Raw genomic sequence first — 24,364 nt, forward strand, 5'->3', positions numbered from 1 at the left:
ACAACATTTTTATATTTTCTTTTCCACATATTTTCAACTCATAATTTTTGCACGTGGTGTATACTGAATCTTCAGTATCTTTACACCTTGTATATATATATATATATATATATATATATATATATATATATATATATATATATATCGCCACTGGTCATTTTTTGACAAGTCACAACAATACTAACCACTCCAAAATATTCCATTTCCTTATTCTTGATGTACTTAACTCTCCCTCCCATTCTGCTCTCACTACTAGTCTTATCCTAATCTTTATTTTTAGCTTCATTTCATTTACTTATTTTTCCCCTTCTTCTTCTTCTTCTTCTTCTTCTTCTTCTTCTTCTTCTTCTTCTTCTTCTTCTTCTTCTTCTTCTTCTTCTTCTTCTTCTTCTTCTTCTTCTTCTTCTTCTTCTTCTTCTACCACTACTACTACTACTACTACTACACATGCTTTTGTATTTTTTTAAAATATATTTTTTGCTATCTAAGCAAGCAACCAATAAAATATACATTTTTCAGTTTGAAAATGGCTATTTGAAGCTTGAAACCATACCTGGGTCAATCACTGTAAACATTATTATTAAAAGAAAAATTATCCCCAAAAGTGCCTTCTCTACTCATTTTTCAAATATATATATATATATATATATATATATATATATATATGTGTGTGTGTGTGTGTGTACCAGAGTAAGCACATATATGTGAAACAAGTTGGTAAAAAATATTACTCAAATACTGAAGGTAGAGTAATATGCTTTATTATTAAAGCTGCAAAAACATCACAAAATATCACAAAAAGCTGCTATTCAGAGTTTCATGTTTCCATTTGTTGGACAGTTGTGATTAAGAATGGGAAAAGAATTAAGGTTATATACTCTTTTACTTGTTTCAGTCATTTGACTGTGGCCATGCTGGAGCACCGCCTTTAGTCGAGCAAATTGACCCCAGGACTTATTCTTTGTAAGCCTAGTACTTATTTTATTGGTCTCTTATAGAGACCAATATTGGTCTCGAATAGAGACCTGAAACTATGCCCAATTATTGCAAGACCAGCATCCAGTACACAATTCTTAAGCAACTTGATAGATATAGTTCTAAACCTTTTATGCCAAATGATACCAAGCTTTGTCTGGGACAATGTGTACTTTGTAAACTATATACCTAAAAGTGTCTACCAGGAGACAATTCTTGTTAGTTTCGATGTAACTAGTCTATACACCAATATCCCACGCAACCTAGGAATTGAAGCTATAAATTTCTGATTAACGAAGCACCTGAATCATATCATGGAAAGATTCTCAAAGACCTTTATTTTGGAAGGATTAAAATTAATACTGGAAAATAATCACTTCTTTGACAACTTCTACTTACAAATAAAAGGAACAGTGATGGGGACAAAGTATTCCCCACTTATGCAACACTTGTAATGGGCTTTTTAGAGGTCAAGCTCTATTCCCAACTAACAGAAACGAACAATTCTCCATTTATATAAAAGACAATTGGGAATGGTATTTGGATGACTGTTTTATATTTTGGGACCAAAAACCAAGAAGATTTAGGAATCTTTTACTTACTTTTAGATAATTTACATACCTCAATAAACTTCACCATGGAACAACTGAGAAAGGAATTACCATTTTTAGACATTCTTCTAATTAAAGAAGATAACACCATAAAAACAGATCTCTTATACAAACCTACAGCCATCCCAGTATTTTAACTTTCATTCCTCCTATCCCTCACATACCAAAAGAAACATACGGAAAACAAATTTGCACTATAGTAATAGATGCAGAATTAAAGGATAAAAGATCACAAGAATTTAAAATATTTCTAAAAGAATAAAAGTATCCCACTAAATTAATTGACACAGCAATCACCAAAGCAAAAAAAAAAAACATCCTAACTACAGACCTCAAAGGAAAACAAACACACAAAAATAAAAATTAACTCATAAGCATTCCTTTTGTCATCACCCACAACCCAAGAAATCATGACATCATCAATACTGCAAAAAGACACCTCCCAGTTCTCCAACAATCATCAAAAATGAACAAGTTAATAACAGCTTCAAAGATAATTTATAGTAGACATCAAGTGCCAAACCTGAAAAAGCTCTTAACTCAAGCAAGATTTACAACTAGAGAAACAACAAAGAGAGTTCAAAAATATAGTGAACCTCGTTGTGAAACGTGATTACTTTGAAAAAGAACAAATCACTTTTAAAGATAACAACATTTTAAAAATAAATGCAAATATGAATTGCAAATTCAGAAACCTAATTTACTGTGCCACATGCCCTGAATGCAAAGAATACTACATTGGTGAAATGGGCATTGGACAATATGAAAGAGTATAGGTACATAAACAAAAAATTCATGACCCCTCCATTGGAAGTACAACTTGCAGCGAACACTTTGAAAAATGTGGGAAAAGAAAATTTGAAATATTCCCTTTCTTCAAACTATGGACAGAAAATAAATATTTTGTAAGGACAAGGAAGAATGCTTTATTCAAAAATACCAACCAAAACTAAACAAAAAATAATACCAAAAACCACCAGAATTAAATCCACAGAAAGACAGCAACCAAACATTGCCTGAATAATGAACACTACATATGAGTATATATTCTTTTATGTACTGTCTTATGCATCCACAAAGTTATATGCAAATGGTTTTTTCTCTTTCTGTCTTTGTGTGTATATATATGTATGTATATGTGTGTATGCTTACACACACATATATTTATGTGTATATCATCATCATCATCATCATCGTTTAACGTCCACTTTCCATGCTAGCTTGGGTTGAAATAATGCATTTTTTTTAACTGCATGAACTAAAAGTCAGAGGGAGACAGGATAAACTACCTGCATCAGCTGGCTATAAAAGCAGGTAATAATTTTACCTTGTGTTTATTCTTAGTGCAAGTTTTGAAGAATGCAGTTCGATTTTAACAGCTATGTTTTGCCTGGAGCAGTTTGAATGGGAAACAATGCCCCACTCACCATATTCGCTGGACATTGCCCATCTGATTATCATTTATTCCACACTCTTCAAAATCATGTGGACGGAAAAAATATGAAGTCTGTAGATAAGGTTAGAACAGTACTGGATGAGTATTTTTCCTCACAGACAAGTCAATTTTGGAAGAGAGGCCTTGCAAGTCTACCAGATAGATAGAAGAACATTGTAAAACATGAAGGAGAGTATATTTTAGATTAAAAAAGAACTTTGTTTATCTTAAAAACACAAAAACCGTTAGATTCACTACAACATTTAAATTTAATTTGCATAAGAAAGCTCTCGATTCCACCAATCTTACACTTGCTAAACAAGTTGGCATTATAAACTCTTTTAATAAATAACCTTTGAGTAGCCATTGTGGAAGATGTCTAGTTGGTTAATGTGTCATTTATAGGGTATCTATGATTCTGAGCCGTACAAGAGAGTAGTAAGAATGGCAACTTTATAGACCTGTACTTTGGTGTCAAGTTTAATGCCCCTTTCATTCCATAGGTGATGACGGAGTTTGCCAAATACTTTTGTTACCTTTACAAGATGGTTGATGATTTCATCATTAGGGGAAGCGCTCGAATTCACTTTAGTACCAAGATATGTAAATGACTTCACATAATTTGGATTTTTCCAATCAACCTGTTTAGGGGTGTCAGGAAAATTGTGAACTGGTGGCCTCTGCTTGACACCTCGAATTTGTTTAGGAGTAAGGCAAGTTTGGTGGATTACTTTCCTCTTCTTTATGCTGATGGTCAAACCAAAGGCTTTACATGCAGCAGAAAACCAGTCTAGAAGTTCCTGAGCTTCCTCTAAGGAGGTCACTACTAGTGCAGCATCATCTACATATATATATATATATATGTATGTATATGTATATATATATGTTTGCACACACACACACACAGATATATATATATATATATATATATACATACACATACACACACACACACACACACACACACACACACACACACACACACATTAGAATACCCATGTTGTCAAAATGCCGACAGTTTTATTAATGACTAGCAGAGGCACCCGGCGCTGCTTGGGAATGAAATTGTTGCTTATATACTTGAAGAAAAAAAGGCAAAATATGCTGTATAGAAATTTGAGAGGACATTCTGTAGATGGACTCTCAGATGAATGATGGCTGGGCGCCTCTCATGAATGGGGAAAATTGAAGATGTGCCAAAAAGCCTCATTGGTACTTGGAAACTTTTACGAAAATTAAAATGGGGATTAAATGAAAAAAATGATTTACGTGAATATCCTCACAAGAGTAATTGAAATAAATGGCGATTGTGGAACCCCCCACGCACGCACGCGCGCGCACACGTGTGTCTTTGTAAATATGTTTGTATACATTTATGTATGTGTGTGTTTGTAAGAGACAGAGTGTGAGTGAGTCAAGGGGTGTGTGTGTGCGTGTGTATGTGTGTGAGACAGAGTGAGAGAGCGGTATGTATGTAGTATTTACTCTCTCTCTCTCTCTCTCTCATACACACGAACACACACAGTCACACACAAAATAGAGAGTGAAGCTTTTTGCCGTTGTTACGTCAATACCGGAGCACGCGCGCATGCATACACACGTGTGTCTTTGTAAATATGTTTGTATACATTTATGTATGTGTGTGTTTGTAAGAGACAGTGTGAGTGAGAGAGAGAGGTTTGTTGTCATGTATACGTACATGCATAAATATACATACATCTTTGGATGTATGCATATGACAACACAGCCCTTGACTCACTTACACTCTGTGTCTTACGAACACGCACGCGCGCGCATACACACGTGTGTCTTTGTAAATATGTTTGTATACATTTATGTATGTGTGTGTTTGTAAGAGACAGAGTGTGAGTGATTCAAGGGGTGTGTGTGTGCGTGTGTATGTGTGTGAGACAGAGTGAGAGAGCGGTGTGTATGTAGTATTCACTCTCTCTCTCTCTCTCTCTCTCATACACACTCACACACAAAATAGAGAGTGAAGCTTTTTGCTGTTGTTACGTCAATACAGGAAGTTGACATTGAGGAACCTTTTTAAAGAAGTGAATCTTAAATATAAAGCAATATTATTTATTTTTAATTAAAAAAATCAAATGAAGAGCCTAAGATTTATCCGAGGTCAAATTATTCACGCATCACAAGTATGGAAGCATTTGGTGAAGTCGATTTCACGTGAAAAGCGATTACACACACATCTCTGTTTTATATATAGTATAGATAACACAATAGGAGAAACCATTGATAAATGTCAGCAATCTAGTAAATTAATATGCATGCACAGAATTGAAGCACTGGAAGAATCAGATGGTTGTAATGTCCTGATTGAAAATATCTTCCACATAATGTGTGTGTGTGTGTACACACTAAACAGAACAGGAGGATACACATGGGATGGAAGAGTTGCTGAAGAGGTCACAGATGTGTGATGAAAGATTTCCAAAGAATGGACATAAGATGAAATAAGAGCAATAATAAATGAGGGAAAAACGAATATATATTGCATTTGTTTATTTGACAAGAAAAAATCTGACCATTCCAAAATGTAGCAATATATATATATATGTACATATACATAAATATGGGCATATAGATGTACATTCATACATACACTACATATATATATATTTATATATATAATTATAACATGGGATTGGCAATATGCCTCTCCACATGCTGAAAATAAACACTAAATGATACTAAAATGACCTTAAAAACTCCAAAAACACAGGTTGTAGTCAAGCAAAAGAAAGATAACTTAAACTTTTGGTTAATCCTGTATAAGATCTCATTTCAAGCTAAAGGTAAAAAATATACCAACTGCTATCATCAGCATCAATATTCCATAGCACAAATGTACAAGTATCTACACATACCTATACGAGCAGCACTGTCTCACAGCAATATGTATACACACTTGCAAAAATATACAGTAAAGTTATAACTGTGTATATAATCATTAATGTAATATTTGGAAAGTTTACCTATAAGGTTTTTATTTTTGTGCTGACCTGATAAAACCATGAATGATTTTATCCTTTATTGTACAATTAATATATATATATATATATCATCATCATCATCATCATCATCGTTTAACGTCCGCCCTCCATGCTAGCATGGGTTGGACGATTTGACTGAGGACCGGTGAAACCGGATGGCAACACCAGGCTCCAATCTAATTTGGCAGAGTTTCTACAGCTGGATGCCCTTCCTAACGCCAACCACTCAGAGAGTGTAGTGGGTGCTTTTACGTGTCACCCGCACGAAAACGGCCACGCTCGAAATGGTGTCTTTTATGTGCCACCCGCACAAGAGCCAGTCCAGGGGCACCGGCAACGATCTCGCTCGAAAAACTTCATGTGTCACTCGCACAAGAGCCAGTCCATGGGCACTGGCAACGATCTCGCATGAAAGATATCATGTGTCGCCTGCACATGAGCCAGTCCAGGGGCACTGGCAACGATCCCGCTCGAAAGATTTCATGTGTCGCCCACACATGAGCCAGTCCGGGGGCACTGGCAACGATCCCGCTCGAAAGATTTCATGTGTTGCCCGCACATGAGCCAGTCCCGGGGCACTGGCAAATGATCCCGCTCGAAACATTTCATGTGTCACCCGCACAAGAGCCAGTCCAGGGGCACTGGCAACGAACTCGCTCAAAAGATATCATGTGTCGCCCGCACATGAGCTAGTCCAGGGGCACTGGCAACGATCCCGCTCGAAAGATTTCATGTGTCACCCGCACATGAGCCAGTCTAGAGGCACCGGCAGCCATCTCGCTCGAAAAGACCTCATGTGTCACCCGCACAAGAGCCAGTCCAGGGGCACTGGCAACGATCTCACATGAAAGATATCATGTCGCCCGCACATGAGCCAGTCCAGGGGCACTCGAAAGATATCATGTGTCGCCCGCACATGAGCCAATCCAGGGGCACTGGCAAACGATCCCGCTTGGAACATTTCATGTGTCACCCGCACAAGAGCCAGTCCAGGGGCACTGGCAACGAACTCGCTCGAAAGATATCATGTGTCGCCCGCACATGAGCCAGTCCAGGGGCACTGGCAACGATCCCGCTCGAAAGATTTCATGTGTCACCCACACATGAGCGAGTCTAGGGATATATATATATATATATATTTGGTTATAGAGAGACGGAAGATGGAGTATATGAGAATTTATATTAATCACTACAATTTATTCCATCCATCTAGTATCAATCCCTCACCAGTGGGATATTTAACATATGGTTCAGGAGCATCTGATGATGCGGATGTGTCTCTTCAGGTGATAAATAGATATAACTTATTAAAATAACTGTTCCACAATGTATCTTCTCAGTTCGTGTAAAGAAAAGCATCAAATTAAAGGATATAGCTTCATTTATATAGATAATCAATAATAAATGAATAACAGATGTAAAAAAGAAATGAACATGCAGTACAGCAAAAAATGTATTAAATATAACAGTTAACAGATATGGATGTATGAACACCCTCACATAGGCTGTACACACACTCATACAAGCAACCACGAAGATGTAAGCATACGCACGTGTGGTTTGGTGCATGTACATTCACATAGCGAATTAAATAGGTACTTGATGTTTATAAGAATGGGGAGGTCGGAGCTAAATTTAATTTATCCATACTTTAAGGTAATTAATGATTATTAACTAGGTTAACAGTTACTCAAATTCATTCCCACTGCATTGTGTGAAAGTGCATTTATATGCATGTAAGCATCTTGAGTCTTTCAGAAATTCTGTTAATGATCTCATTTGTCCATAAAATAGACAGGGATTCCTTGGAGCAAAGTTGGTATCTCCTGGAAATGATATTATATGGTTTTGCATGCCTTACTATGAACCAAATTATGTTATACTTAATTTTATCTTCCTTAAGTCGCCACATAATGTGTGTGTGTGTGTGTGTGTATACACACACCAAACTGAAATAGATATATTTGTGGTGTGAGCTATTTTAGTAGATTTTGGTGTAGGGAATGCTTTTGATGTAGTAATGGGATCATCCAACTCTGCACAGGTCACAGTCTTGGTCGGAATATGTATCCTTTCATTAATCCAGTCTTCCTTTCCAGAAGAACAGGAGGTCTATATAGAGATGATGCTCTAGTCTTCCTGGACAGAAGTAGTAAAGTACTACTAGAAAGGCATAGGAAACATTTCTTTAGACTTTTTAAGAATTTAGGATTCAACATTACTATAGAAAAAGATCATCACAGAGTAAATTTCCTTGATACTGCTTTCTGTCTTGATACTGGATTATTTGAACCATTTCATAAACCAAACAGTAATATTAAGTATATAAATATAACATCCAACCATCCACCCTTGATAATACAGGGATTAGTTAAGAATATTTCAACAAGAAAGTTATCTGTAAATAAATAATTTTTTTAATCACACACAATATTACAATACCGCTTTAGCTAGGGCTGGAAAATCCAATATATACAAGACACAGGTATGCATAACCCTGCCAATTCCTCCAATAATAATACACTAGCGGGACCTGTGAATATTTCACAGAGTTAATGGTAAACCTATTGGATTATTTCTGAAAAATTTATCCAAAAAACCTGAAAGCGTAGCCTATGTTGTGTCTGTATGGAAAAATAGTCGCTCATCTACTACTCATTGAAAAGTGAAAGAAATTAGAATATGATGATTACTTAATGCACTTTATATATATACTTTGTGCACAATTTTATAGACTTAATACACAGCACTCATAAAATAAATATTCACTCTTATTTTTCCATTTTCTCCATAAAGAAAAAGAAATCTTGTACATATGATTCAATGTTTAGTTAAATTGCATATATCTGTCATGTAAATAAGCAAGAATATTTCATGGAATTGCACTTATGCGCAATCCAATCACCACTGCCACCTCCTCCATTTCCACCACCATCATATCTCCCCCTCTCTCTCTCCTCTCTGTGCCTTTCTTTAACCTCATCATCAGAACATCACCTGTCTGCTAAAATTATATTTTTAACTCTCCTTCTCTATCTTCAACTAACTTTTTTAACCATGTAATAAATATTATGTTCCCCCTACCTCATATTATGTATGCTTCTCTCTCCCTCTTTCAGTCTCACTCTTCACCTTATCCTCTTTTTCTTTCTCTTCTCTCCCTTCAACTGTGTATCATGTGAAAGCATTACAATTACATTCCCTCTACCTCACATCATGGACACTTCTCTCTCCCTCTTCTTCTCCCTTTTTCTCTCTCTCTCTTTTCTTTCTACCTCTTTTTCTCTAATCAAGTGAAAGTATTACCGACAGGCTAAGTAACACAATGACAAGCAGAATTATTATAAGCTTGTACACAACATTATGGTATGCAAACTGATTCAGATCAAGAATACAGGTCAGGGAGAACTGGTCACAGCAATAAACTACAAACCAAAACTCATAGACACACACAACACAATAATTCTACTGCTCATAACACAAATTGTCCCAACTCTGTAAAACACTCTAGAACAAATAAGCTAAACAACAAATGTAGGAATCATGATGTCATTTGGTATAATCCAATCTTTGGTTCACAAGTTTCAATGAAGATCACTAGGAAATTTTTTGCTGCTCTAGATAAATGTTTCCCTAAATCAAATAGATACCATGCTATTTCTATTACTTTGAAGGTATCTTATGCTAACTCTATTAATTTAGAGCAGCATATACACTGCATTAATAATAGTAAAATGAAACAACAGTTCAATAACCCACTTACTGGAACTAGCAAACATACATCAAAATACCAAGAAATGAGATGTAAACTGCATTGAAAAGTACTAGATATGGCCACATCATGATAGTAGCAATGATTGTGATATAGCTAACATGGTAACAACATCAGAAAATGAAGTCAGAACTACTGTACATACAAATAAGTATAATAAATGCTCATGCAGAGACACATCAAGATGCCCATTGATGCACCTCTATATAAGTACAAATCTTGTATATAAATGTACCATGCACACAAGGGGAGGGCTGTATGTGTGCATTGGGACAACAGCTGATTCATCCAAGAATTGTTTTCCCACACCATGTCACCAGCTTCAAGGAAATCAAGGAGACATTCAACATCTTTGGGTGATTTTGTGTGGCGAGTTATGAAGATAAAATTAAGTATAACATAACTTGGTCCATATATTATCATTTCCAAGAAATGTTGATTCTGTTCCAAGGAATCCCTGTCTATTCTGTGGATCAATGAAAAGATCATTAATAGAATTTCTGAAAGACTCTCCAGATGCTTACAGGCACATAATGGACTTCCACACAATGCAGATGGAATGAATTTGAGTAACTGTTAATTTAATTGATAATCATTATTTACCTTACGGTATAATCACCAAGTAGCTATTTAATTTGCTATGTGAACATATGTGCACCAAACCGCATGTGCATATGTTTACATCTTTGTGGCGCTTGTCTGAATGGGTGTACATGCGCCATACTACCTATGCAAGGGTGTTCATACAACCATATCCATTAATGATTATATTTAATACTTTTTTTTCTCTTTATTGCATTTTCGTTTCTTTTTTGCATGTTATTTTTTTATCATTGATCTCTATAAATGAGGCTATATCCTTTAATTTGCTGCTTTTCTTATTTATGGGTATGCATGTATGTGCATATATATATATATATATATATATATATATATATATATATATATATGTGTGTGTGTGTGTGTGTGTGTGTGTATGTATATGTATGTTTGTATGTGCATGCATGCATATGTGTGTATATGTATGTGCATGTATATGTGTGTATGTGTATATATATATATGCATGCCGGTTTAAATACACTAGTACACAGGCCTATATAATAATGCATACACATACATGTACATGCGTGCATGCATAAATCGATATACACTTCTTTCTCTCCGATCCCTCTACTCACACTATCACATTAGCCAGTAGAATAAGCACATAAGTCTATTTATAGAAACTTGACCATTCTTACTATTTTTCCCTTCCAATTTGTGGTTTACTACTGACTCTTGAAAAAAAAACCTCCTATACCTTTTTCTGTACCCATCCCTTAATGCCATTCTAACATATCACCCCATCTCACACATATTCATTACTCACATTCTTATCTCTTCCTACCCCTCCCTTATTCCTCTCCCATTCCCCCTTATAATATCTTGACCACCAACTAACATTCCTTTTTTTACTTCCTTACACTTTTTTCACTTTCTTTTATTTTCATTTTCTCTTCCTCTTTTTTTCTCACCCTTTCCTTTGACCTATCTCTTCATTTTAATATTCGCATTTCTCCTCCCTTCTCAAATTTTCTTTCACACCACAAGACCCCTTTGAATGAACAGCACATAGAATCTACATCTCCACACTTTCCATTTGTGATGACAAAATATGAACTCCTATTGGAATTTACATACCACGGACAGGAAGCATTTCTACCACTTCTACACACTACTTTCCTTGGATAATGGAACTGCAACTATGACATTTTTATACACTTTTTTTTATTTCTACATTCATTCTCCTATTTCCCTATACATTCCTTATTTGTTTCCTTTTCCAAAATAACTCCTCATATTGAACTCTAATATTTCCTTCTATTTAACAATCATACATCGTCTCTGATGAAGGGATATCCCTAATATCCCAGAAATGGCTGTAAGACTAACTTTCTCTTTATAAATGTCCTGAAAATTCCACACAGCCTTGGCTTTGTTATCTCATTTTATTTAGCATATACATGCTCATACATAACCCACATTAGACTCCTCACCCGTATCAATTTTGAAGGGAATTTTTTGATGAAATGTAGTTCTGCTTGAAAAAACATTAGTTCAATATTTGCAAATTAACAATTTAAGAACGCTCTATATACATACATACATACATTACATACATACATACATACATACATACATACATATGTATATATGTATGTATATATATATATATATATATATATATATATATATATATATATATATATATATATATATATATATATATATATATAAAGCTGAAGTTGTGTGTCTGTGTGAAGCCTTTTTAAAAGTTTATAGAAATCCACATTTTCCACTTTTTCGTAAAATTTTTTTACATCAATGGAATTTTCTCGATCTGAACTTTCCAGTGCAGAAATTAGATTTGTAAAATTCCGTTTACTTTGTGTGATTTAAGGGAGATTTGGCTGTTGTTTCTAGCAACTTTTATATTTCTTCCCTTCTACCTAGAACAGCGTTCTTACACACGTGCTCAACAGAGAGAGAAAGTGATACATACAACGTCATAGATTAAACTTTTTTCTCAGTATTCTTTACCTATTTTTCATAACATTGATACATAAAAACACACACGACCACACATACGTAATCTGTGACAACAACATACACATTGCTCCCGTTCTCTATCTCCCCCTCTTCCTCTCTCGCTCTCTCAAACGCATACACGTGCAAGTAAACAATCATTCACGTTCGTCAATGTGGCATAACTACAGAGTTGTACCCACCAACTTTAGAAGGTCATAACTTTCAGAAAAATGAATATTTTTAAATGAAATTTTCTATGCATATATTATTTATTATGTAGATTCCGAATGTAGAAGAATTTTCAGTGAAAGTGTTTTGGGAGGGGGGCGGGGGGCAATTTTCGGAAATTCCACTTAAATTCCTCTTAACTTCCAGGAAAATGAATATTTTTTCGTGAAATTTTCTACAAATATACCTTGATGTATGTACATTTCGAGCATGTAGGAATCTTGAAGGAAACAACTGCAGGTTATTTTTGGGAAGTGTTCCCCACTCGGTGGTGTTTCGGAGCAAGTCGTCCATATTTGTTTCATTTTTCTCTATTATGTGCGTAAGTGCATCCATAGATTTCTAATGAAGTAATAGGCAGTGAAGAGAAGCCGTCATAAGAAAACTTTTAACTACCTCTATTCCTTTCTCCCCCTCTCTCTATCTCTTCTTCTCTCGCTCTCTCAAACACATACACGTGCAAGTACACAATCATTCAGTAAAATATAACTCTTGTTCGTCAATGTTTTGTAAATATACCGCGATTTTCACTAGGGTGTTAGGGTTAGGGTTTTAGGGTCAGGGTTAGGGGTTAGGGTTACGGTTACGGTTAGTGTTAGGATTAGTGTTACGGTTACGGTTTTAGGGTTAGGGTTAGGGTTTTAGGGTTAGGGTTTTAGGGTTAGGGTTAGGGTTAGGGTTTAGGGTTAATGTTAGGGTTAGTGTTAGGATTAGGGTTGGGTAATCGTGCGGGTGTTAATCTGAAAAATTACAGATATGTGAAAAGTACTGACCCTGCCATCTATTATAACTTTTGTTGTTCTGTTTAATATATACATAGATTATGCCTCCAAAGAAGAGAGTTTGCTGGGGAAAGAAAGCAACCGGTTTAAAATGACAGCAACAGACTGCAGCAATTCACCACATTCCAGAAGCTACTTTGAACATAATGCAAAATGGTGCATCAACATCTACTGCCCAATCTGATAGAATTCTGGCAGAACTGTGTAGCAACAGATCATCAGCAATTGCTTCATCACAAATTGCTTACCCTGCTATATATAATCAGGGCAGCGCAAAAAGTTGTTTTGCACAAGCATTTCTATAGGCAATTAGACAGATGAAATTTACGTATGCTTAATAATTTCACGCAAAACAGCCTTCAAACTTTCCCTATTAATTTTGTCGTCTTTTGAATTATGAACATATTTACATCATAAGGGTTTTTTCGTTGTAAGGCTTTCTTTTTTAGTTGATTTTCACCTAGAAAGACTTATCGTAGATGGCGTAATAAGTCACCCGGACATGGTCGGGTTATACTGCTAGTATATATATATATATATATATATATATATATATATACAAATGATATATGAGCATATGCATGTATACATACAAATATGTACATACCTACATCTACATGTATATATAGATGCATATCCGAGTCTTTCTTGAAATTCTCTAATGCATAATTTAGTGGAGGGCTTCTTCTACTTTTGAAAACTTTTTCAAGTATTCCCTCTAAACTTACAGTATATATATATATATATATATATATATATATATATACATATATATACATGCATACATGAGTACAGGACATCACCAACAGTAAACAACATGAAATACAAAAACAAATGAGTTCAATACGCAAACAGTGAGAGAAACAAATGGAAAACAGGACAAATAACATAAAGAACGACCCTTCATCAGTTGTCGGCTGTCTATCTAGTCCTCATTTCGGGCATTGAATGACAATATGAGTCTTCAATGACAGTTGCTCTCATTAGTACCAAAATAAAATTAGCAATTTATGAAGGGTTAAAGTTGAGAACAAAAACAGGACAATGGAGACATACAAAGAAACCAAATGGAAACAAACATGGAGGGTTATTAGACCCGAACGAGGGTAAAATAATGAACGCTGGAGAAATATTTTCTTTGACACGAGAAAAGATAGAAGAGAGAGTTAGGATACATCCAGTTTTTAGGACAGCTCCGAAAGAAATGAAAGATGATCGCATGAGGAAAAGAAAGAGCAGCCCTGAAAGAAAAGATAGATGATCATGTGAGGAAAAGAAAGATGAATGATGGTCACATGTGAGCAACGAGAGTAATGGAGAAAGAGGGGAGAGAGAGAGACAGATAGAAAATGGTGAAGGGTAGAAAAAAGGGAATTAGAGAAAGGATGAGAGAGAAAACAGTATAGAGTAGAATCACATCAAAAAGATTAAGATAAATTTACTTTGTTCAATTTCCTTGTATATCTCCACTGTTTTGTTTTTGTTCCCAACTTTGACCCTCCATAAATCCCAAATTTTATTTTGGTACTTATGGGAGCAACTGTCTTCGAAGATTCATATTGTTGTTCCATGCTCGAAATGAGGAGTAGATAGACAGCCGACAACTGATGAAGGGTCGTTCTTTATATTACTTGCCCTGTTTTCCATTTGTTTCTCTCACTGTTCACATATTGAACTCATTTGTTTTTGTATTGCATGTTGTTTACTGTTGGTGATATCCTGTACCCATATATGCATTTAGGAAGGGCATCCAGCTGTAGAAACTCTGCCAAATTAGATTGGAGCCTGGTGTTGCCATCCGGTTTCACCAGTCCTCAGTCAAATCGTCCAACCCATGCTAGCATGGAAAGCGGACGTTAAACGATGATGATGATATATATATATAAAAGGCATCCTACATACAAATCAAAGGTTCCATCGAAACCTCCAGACTAACCTAAACTTTTGGGAATCAATACCTACCAATCCACCCTCATCATCTCACAATAAATGGAAGAATTTAGCTCCAAGACTTAACCCTCAACATGGTTACTTCAATCATTCAACTAGACACAACCTAACTAGACAACATAACTTCTCCCTCCACCCACATTACAATATTAAAAATAAATTCAACCCAAACCACATAGACAATATAACAACCCTCAGTACAACCATAATCTAGCCCACTACACAGTCACTTCACCACAAACATACTACCACAGACACACTTTACACCCACTTTCTCCTCAGCAAACCAAACATAATACAGACTTTCCATAACAATCCACCTACTAAAATCAGAGAAACAGAGATGTGAAATGGAACAAAATGTACAAGAACAACCGAAAATAATCAACTTATCAAAGAAAATTTTAAGTATTACACAAACTAAAATTCTAGCAAGAGGTTTAAAGTTTACTCTAACCCCTTGCAGATCGAACCTGAATGAAATTAAGGATAACACTATGGATTTCTGCCGAAAATTACACCTAACAGAAGCACTAGCGAAGATGACTCAATAGTAAAAAAACAAAAGTGAATACTGTCCTACAAAAGGCAGAAATAAAGCACTTGATGCTTTTTGTGAATACATGACCAGTTTTCCTTTTAATACCCTACAAAAACAACGAATTAAATCCAACCTTAATGTAAATGAATGGAAAGACCTAATTGAGTTAAAAAATGATATAAACCTCACCATTAAAGAAGCCGACAAAGGAGGTGCAGTAGTGGTAATGGACACAGAGTACTACAAAAAGTTAATACTCTCCATGTTGGAAAATAATATTTACTATGAGAAGATAGTACAATACAATCTACAGAAGACACTTAAAAACTTATCCTCTTTACTTCAAATACATGGAAAGGGCCTCACTAAACATGAAATTGACAATCCAATTTTAAATACAGACCTAGTCTATTCTATGGATTACCTAAAATATACAAAAATCCACATATTTGTAAAGCTTGCAAAGTTTCTCCAAGCCTATGCATTAATGTTCCTCCCCCTACTGACCTCAAACTGAGATCCATCATTGCTGGCCCTGCTTGTGAAACCCACCGTTTGAGCAACTTCCTCGACATCGTACTCAAACTGTTTCTAAAATATGTGAAAAGCTTCATCAGGGATGACTTAGACATGCTTAACCACCCCCCCGAAGAATAATTATATTGGCCAAACAGGAATATCACTCCGTCGAAGAACCACTCTCCACAAAGAACAAATCCGCCAGCCACAATACAGACAGATGCAGGTCAGTAGACACATAGAAAGGTGTGCGAGGAATCTTAATCCGAATTTCCTAATTTTTCCCTCCTACCAATGTTCACAGAACACCTCAATACAACAAAGAATGAATAAAGAGGCAACTTTCATCAATAAATATCTCCCACAACTAAATATGAACACATAACATAATACAGAACACTACTAACCTTTCAATTAATACCACTAACCCCCATACATCCCATACACCATTCACATTACAGATCTATATCTACCCTAATTGCACCAAATCCAGAACTACTTACCTCCTTACACATAATCTTTTTACTCAGGGACTAGTAGACCTGATACCATTCAGTAAGCGGTGTGCATTCAAAGCAATGATTAGTAACATTACGAAACCGGTATGCTTTTGAATCTCTTTTACAATTCACAATAATGACTTTTATTACTTTTATTCCTACCTCAGTTCATCTACTTGTATATATCTATCATTAAAAAGCCTTTACTTTTTTTGATTTCCAATGTGCATTTTCACTTATTTTTCTTCTTACTTTCCCCCCTACATTTCTACAGGTAGTTTCTATTTTGTTTTTGTAACATATTTCTATATATATATATATATATTATATTATCATTTGATTGAACACCACGCATCCATTTCCAACTAAGTTTATTTTAATCTTTTTGATGTGACTCTATTCTATACTGTTTTCTCCCCTATCATTTTCTCCCCTATCGTTTTCTCTCTCATCCTTTCTCTAATTCCCCTTTTTCTCTCCTTCACCATTTTCTATCTGTCTCTCTCTCCCTCTCTTTCTCTTTTACTCTCTTGTTGCTCACACGTGACCATCGTCCATCTTTCTTTTCCTCACATGATCATCTTTCATTTCTTTTGGGGCTATCCTAAAGACTGGATGTACCCTCTCTCTCTCTTCTATCTTTTCTCTTGTCAAAGAAAATATTTCTGCAGCATTCGCTATTTTACCCTCGTTCTGGTCCAATAACCCTCCATGTTTGTTTTCATTTGGTTTCTTTGTATGTCTCCATTGTCCTGTTTTTGTTCTCAACTTTAACCCTTCATAAATTGCTAATTTTATTTTGGTACTAATGGGAGCAACTGTCATTGAAGACTCATATTGTCATTCAATGCTCAAAATGAGGAGTAGATAGACAGCTGACAACTGATGAAGGGTCGTTCATGTTACTTGTCCTGTTTTCCATTTGTTTCTCTCATTGTTTGCGTATTGAACTCATTTGTTTTTGTATTTCATGTTGCTTACTATTGGTGATGTCCTGTACCCATATATGCATATATATATATTATTTATATTATTATTTGATTGAATGCCACACATCCATTTCCAACTAAGTTTATATATACATATATATATTGTCAGTAAATCATAAATCTGAAAGAGAAGCACTCTCTAAGTAATAGAGCAGTAGAGTAATTAAATAAAGATAGCCATGGCTGGTCTATGGGGTTACCCTGGGTTTCACATCCATAAAGTGCTTAACTTTATGACATTTCTTCAGATCCTAATGGCTGGTGGTCTATAACCTCTCTACAAAGTGGAGTGAGAAATGACCTCTTTACTATTTGTTGACCACTCGGACAAAAGGTTAAGTGCAAGGGATTGTCTCCCTTAGACCACTAACTGTAGTCTATTTGGTTGGTTTGTGGGTTCTAGGACTTCAGTAGGAATCTCCTGAAGTGTAACCAGGGTCTGAAGGCTTCCAACCTGAAATTTAAGATGTTCCCTGGGTCGAGTGATTTCCTTGATATTCTCACCTGTTCAGCTATGCACTGCTTGCTCTCATTGATGTAGAGGCTCAGTTCTGGGATCTCACATGAGATTACACGTGGAGTTCCTTTGTCCTTTAGGCGCTACATGTAATTAGCCAAGGATGTGGTGCATTGCCTTTCTGGGATCCTGAATGAGAAATTATGGTTGGAGAGGTGCTGCTTGTAAGTGTTTCACATGTGGTGCCTGAAAGAGGAAGGAACTCTGCACATAATCTCATGGAAGATCCTAGAAGAACCAGGCCCATATATCAGTGGGAGCAAACATTGTAACCTGTGCATAGCTGAATGGGCAAGAATATGCATATGTTCGTTCTTGGTAAACTGGAATGGAGTATCCCTGGTATATTTTGCAAATACTTACTGTATCACTAATTATTTGTATTTGAAAAATGCAAATCACTTTGTTCTTTGAAACACCTAATATTTCTAGTCTTTTATGCATAACTGTTGTTATATAATTCATTGCACTGTTTAGCCTAAATCTAAGAGCTCTAAATTTCTCATTAGTTCATCAAAGATGTTTTCTTTTCCCCAATTTTAGACAAGGCCTTCACATCTGCTGGGCAGTTGACCTCAACAGCTGTGCATGATTTTTCCTTCTCTTGCAGAAAATATCAGGTCTTTTGGTGTTTACAGTGTGTCACTGACTTTATGGAAATGTTTTAAAGCAATTCCTTATTTTTGAAAGGGTGGGTACTCTCTGATTCTGGTGTGCCTTTGATGTGGCCATCCGGAGATCTTTCCTGTGGATAGTATTGTAAATGGTTTTAACAATAATGTCACGTCTCATGTGAAGGTAGTTACTTGAGAACATTTTTTGAACAGCTGTTGATGATGTGGATATCTTCCCCTTTGGCATCATACAATCAACATTTCTATCATTAGTATGGATATTTAGAGGTATCCTTATCTCTCTTATTGTTAATGTATTTATTTAGTGACTATTTTCTGTTCTTAGATAGCAAAAGCATTTCCATGTAGGTGAAATGTGATGTATGTAGCACAGGTTCAAGAGAAGCTACTCTTCCTCTCAATGTTGTTGGTATTCTCTGTGATATGTACCCATACATAACTTTCTGTTGATATGACGGAGTGTTTCTCCTCCAAGTTTCTGTTCAAGTAGGTTAATCCAGCTTCTCTTGGCTCATATGGAACAGCTGTACACTCAGAATATCTATTCAGAAGTTTGTCACCTAATCTCATGATATTCTTATTGTCACTGTTGAGTACACGTGATATTCTCATTTCTCCCTTTATTGTTGAGTGAAACAACACTGAAGTTAAAGGTTGACTATATGCTTTTGTATAGATACTGTCAGTGTCATTGTTGATGTGGAAATTATCAGTGGTGGTTAGAATCTTTCTTGATTTGATGTTCAAGTTTCAAATCTCTTCAAGGGCCCTGTCCAGTACCAACATTTATATACTCTTTGAATGCAAACAGCTTTGATTTCAAAGTCTACAGAACTATAATTTGATCACTGTCACTTTACTCACAGCCCCAACATTTGCATTACTTGTGTCAATTCCAAGGTACATATAGCATTCATTATTGGAGAGGGGAGATAGACAAGCCTTTGATATCCATATTACTTGCCTGCGCAACAATCTTTCCTCAACTGACTACCAAGTATGAACTTACTTTCACTAAATTCTATTCATGTCTCATGAAAATGTGACCAAGTGAAATTGTCTCTTACTGGAATCTCACTGGAATACAGGTAAAAGTCATCAACCAAAAAAGGTGTTGGTAACATGAATTTTTCTCTCCTCTGCAGATCTTGTCATGTAGAGTTTGCATTTCTTCAACAAAGCTGATAAGGTGTTCATTGCCAGAACAAAAAAGATTGCAGACAAGCTATTACTCTGAAATATTCCTCTTGATAACTTAATTCACTAGCTGTGTGGACCATGTTGTCAGCTTCTTAATAGCATCATCTATAGCAGATGGAATCTTGGCAAAGTGTAGTGACTCTATACATGAGTGAGAGACTGAGTCAAACACTTTATAATTTAGCCATACAATCTGTAAACTTTTGTATTGTTGTTTCTTTCCCTTAAACTGCTGTTTGGCATAACCCAAAATTCTATTCTTTTTTCCTGTTTGCTCTTCATTCATCAAGCTGTGTGTTTTGCAGTGATCTTGGGGGAAATATTCAAGCAACATATTTTCAGCTTATATAAAGCATTTAAGCACTTATCAGGTATGTAGTTTTTGACCTCATATTTCTCATGCTTTTAGGCACAAGTGTAGTCAGTATAACTACCAAATAGTCAGTGTAACCGAGTTCAGCGCTTATTGTTTTTTTTTAATGTATTGGTTAGGGTTTGCCTGTAGAAGCATTCTGTAGCAATAAACAACTATAAGGTCTTTTCCAGATAGTTTTCTGTTTAATAGTTTTGTAACAACCATCAGAAGAGTTTCACTATTGATGTTATATGTTTACAGAGAGAATTTCCACAGTACTCCTTCTGTGGCTCATTTTACCATATTACATTGCAGCCATGTTGTTTGTTTATATTCCAGATTCCTTTTCATACAATTGATACATATCTTGATTCAATTAAAAATTCCATTGGAAATTCTCTTGACAGTTCTGAGACTAGCAATAGCTCATCCTAATTTTCTATACCAACTAAATTTCAGTTTGATTTCATTGCTTGATAACTACTATGATCTTTAAAAAGGCACTACTGCTTTGCTTTTATCTGAATTTTTTAAAAATATTATCATTTATTACCATTATTTTTACCAGGCTTGTACAATGACAAAAGTTTTAGGTGAAAGTATTTATTATATGGAAGAATGAAGTCTTCTTATGCTGACATGACTGAATATAAGGCATTGTTGGTCTGCATGTATGTATGTGTGGGTGTATGTATGTATATCTATATATGTATGTGTGTGTATGTATATATATATATATATATATATATATATATATATATATATATATATATATATAAACGATGATGATGATGATGATGATGATGATATATATATATATATCTATATACATACATACACACACACACATATACATACACACACGTGTGTAAGTATATTTATGTAAATGTATGTATGTATGTATGTAAATGTATGTGTATATATATATATATATATATATATATATATAATATATATATATAATATATATACACACACATACACACATACATGTGTGTGTGTGAGATTATATATTGATATATTGTGCAGGTAATGTCACTGAACATGATCAATAGTCTTGTTGGGATGGGGATGTAGGCTATAAGAAGGGGAGAAAGAGAGAGGAGGACATGATGTAAGAAAAAAAGGCGTGGAGAATATGATAAAGGGAGGAATGGAAGAAGAAAATAGTAAGAAGAATTATTTGAAAAACAGTCTAGGAAAAAGTATCAGATGAGAAGTGAAGGTGAAAAATCAGAAAAAAGCACTAAAACAAATAATAAATGATGACATCATCATGTACAAAATGCAATACAAAGAAAAAGACCAAAGACAAAATAAAAAGATAACAGAAACATGTAGAAAGAAGAGAAATAACAGAAAAGAAATAAAAGATAATTGTAAAATGTTAAAGAAAGGGTGAAAGACGAGTGGTAAAGAAGAAAGGAAATACACACACACACACACAGAGTGAGAGTTGAAGAAAGTAAGAAAAGTCGACACTAAATTAAATGAAATTTAACTGTCATGTCTGACTATTTAGAAGGAGACAAAACTCACCGGGGTTTGTAGTTACATACAACAAGCAATTTAGTTTGTTATTCTTGCTTTGACAGCAGTAATAAGATGATAACCACCAAACAGTAAAGGCAGACAACAGAGACAAACTAGATGCAGATGTCAGGCAGTGATATGCCAGGAAAATGAATTCCAGATTCAAGAAATCAGTGAACATAGTTACTGAGAGAGAAGAAGAAAAGGAAAGGTAAGCTAAGCAAAAATATTTTCCAATCATATCATTCTTTACAGTTATGTTTGAATCTCGCCAAAGTTAACTTTGCCTTCCTTCATTTTGGGTAAAGTAAAGTGCCAGTCAAGTACTGGAGTCATAATGAACTATATTCTCACAAGTTTTTGGTTTGTGTTTATGATAGAAACAATTATTACTTTGCAGTTAAATCTCTGCCAAGGTCTTCTGAGGTGGAGTAGGGTTGATAAATTACAGTGAAAATTCAGGCACTGAACAGACACCTTCACCATCTAAAGGTATGGCTTTGTGCCTAGCTCATGTATTTATCAATGTTGTCATTGTTGTTGTTCATCCCCAGTTTCACAATTCAAAGGAGCCTCAAAATAATGAAAAGCATGTTTTCAATTTTTGTGAAATCTTTTTTTAACATGAGTTCTCCAAGCATTATATAGCTTATGGTCACACCAAGTCTAAATCAGGCACTATTTAGCCCTGCAAGTCAGCTCTGATCCAAAAGATTCTGCATATTGTGTTCACATTTTTCCCCCCAAAAACATACTAAATTCAGGACAACATTATTCAGAGAATCCTTCCCAACAGAAATTTAACAGTGATTATCAATCCCTTACCCAACAAAGATGAGTTAACTTGTCTTCACCCAGTTTGTCTTTTTCATAGTTCGATGAGTAAACTTGTCAAAACATATAATTTCAAAAATAGCCACAGACACATTTATATGTCAATTCTTGGCATTTTTCCTGTTTTAAAAAATTTTTTTACAAATTATGCCCAGATGTCAAGCTCAGAAGATGACAATGAGTATGAACCTTCTATTAGAAGCTTGGATGCATCAGATGAGAGTGCAAGCTTGTCTGATAATAGCTTAAACCAGTCAGGAAGGAGTCACAATATATGTGTAAACTCTGTAATGTACCTTTATGTGTAGTACCATGCTTTGAAAAATACCATATCAAATAATCATTCATAAAATGCCAGAGAAAGTAAGATGTATGGGAAGATGAGGTAAAATAAAAGATAAAATAAGTACAGTATTTTATAGACATTTACTTTTGGTTAGGAAAACTGAAAATAAGAATATATAAAAAGATTTATGAGAAGACATGCTAAAAAAAAGACTAAAATAAATGTGTAATTCTCATTTACTTTTGATGGTAAAGTTGGAAAAAAAAACAATAAATAAAAAATATGTTAAAAAATATGGGAAGATGAATTATCTCGTTTTTGTCAAAAATGGTATCTTCAAAATAAAATTTTAAGTGAAATGTTGGAAATAGATAAAAAGAAAAGTTATTTCCAAAATCAGCATTAAAAAATACTATTAAAAAGAAGCAATAAAAGCATTCGTCTGAAAATGAAACATTTTCTCCCAAAAAAGTCACTGGGGAAGGGGTTAAACACCTCAAAAGTTTTGGGCAAGAGTCTTCTTCTATACCTTCAGGTCAACGAATGCCTTGTGAATGGATTTGGTAGACAGAAACTGAAAGAAGCCCATCGTGTATATATATATGTATATATTTATGTGTGTCTTTGTGTTGGTGCTTGTCCCCCCACCATCACTTGACAACCAATGTTGGTGTGTTTACATCTCCATAACTTAGCATTTTGACAAAAGTTACCGATAGAATAAGTACTAGGCTTACAAAGAATAAGTCCTGGGGTCGATTTCTTTGACTGAAAACCCTGTAAAGTGATGCTCCAGCATGACTGTAGTCAAAATGACGGAAACAAGTAAAAGAATAAAATAACTATATATTTATTTGATGGAAAGTAGATTGGTGTATAAAAATGGGTTGTAGCATCTAATCACTTATATTTCCATTCTCAGTTCAAACCAGTTCAACACAAATTTTTGTCTTTCATTGAGTGTGTGTGTGTGTGTGTGTGTGTGTGTGTGTGTGTGTGTGTTTGTGTGTGTGCATGTATATAATTGTTTAATATGTATGTATATATTACAGTTATATGCATATACATGCTCAGTCAAGAGAATGACCAATGCTTGTTAATGAATTGTTCATAAAAATG

General features: G+C 35.0%; 1 protein-coding gene across 10 annotated transcripts in view; it reads left to right on the top strand.

The window, feature by feature from the left end:
* Positions 1-24,364, top strand: part of LOC106867506 (uncharacterized) — a 348,378-nt gene that overhangs the window by 158,173 nt on the left and 165,841 nt on the right. For 3 of the 10 annotated variants that reach the window (XM_052975064.2, XM_052975069.2, XM_089338258.1), the window contains 2 exons: positions 20,528-20,608; positions 22,188-22,336. In XM_052975064.2, coding sequence (XP_052831024.1) covers positions 22,275-22,336 — 62 coding nt within the window. In that variant the 5' untranslated portion in view covers positions 20,528-20,608; positions 22,188-22,274. Of the gene's footprint in view, positions 1-20,527; positions 20,609-22,187; positions 22,337-22,525; positions 22,618-24,364 lie in introns of all 10 variants that reach the window. The other 7 variants (XM_052975067.2, XM_089338259.1, XM_089338260.1 and 4 more) reach the window with 6 other exon arrangements.

This window comes from Octopus bimaculoides, chromosome 20 (genome assembly GCF_046866305.1).
Source record: "Octopus bimaculoides isolate indiv1 chromosome 20, ASM4686630v1, whole genome shotgun sequence".
NCBI lineage: Eukaryota > Metazoa > Mollusca > Cephalopoda > Octopoda > Octopodidae > Octopus > Octopus bimaculoides.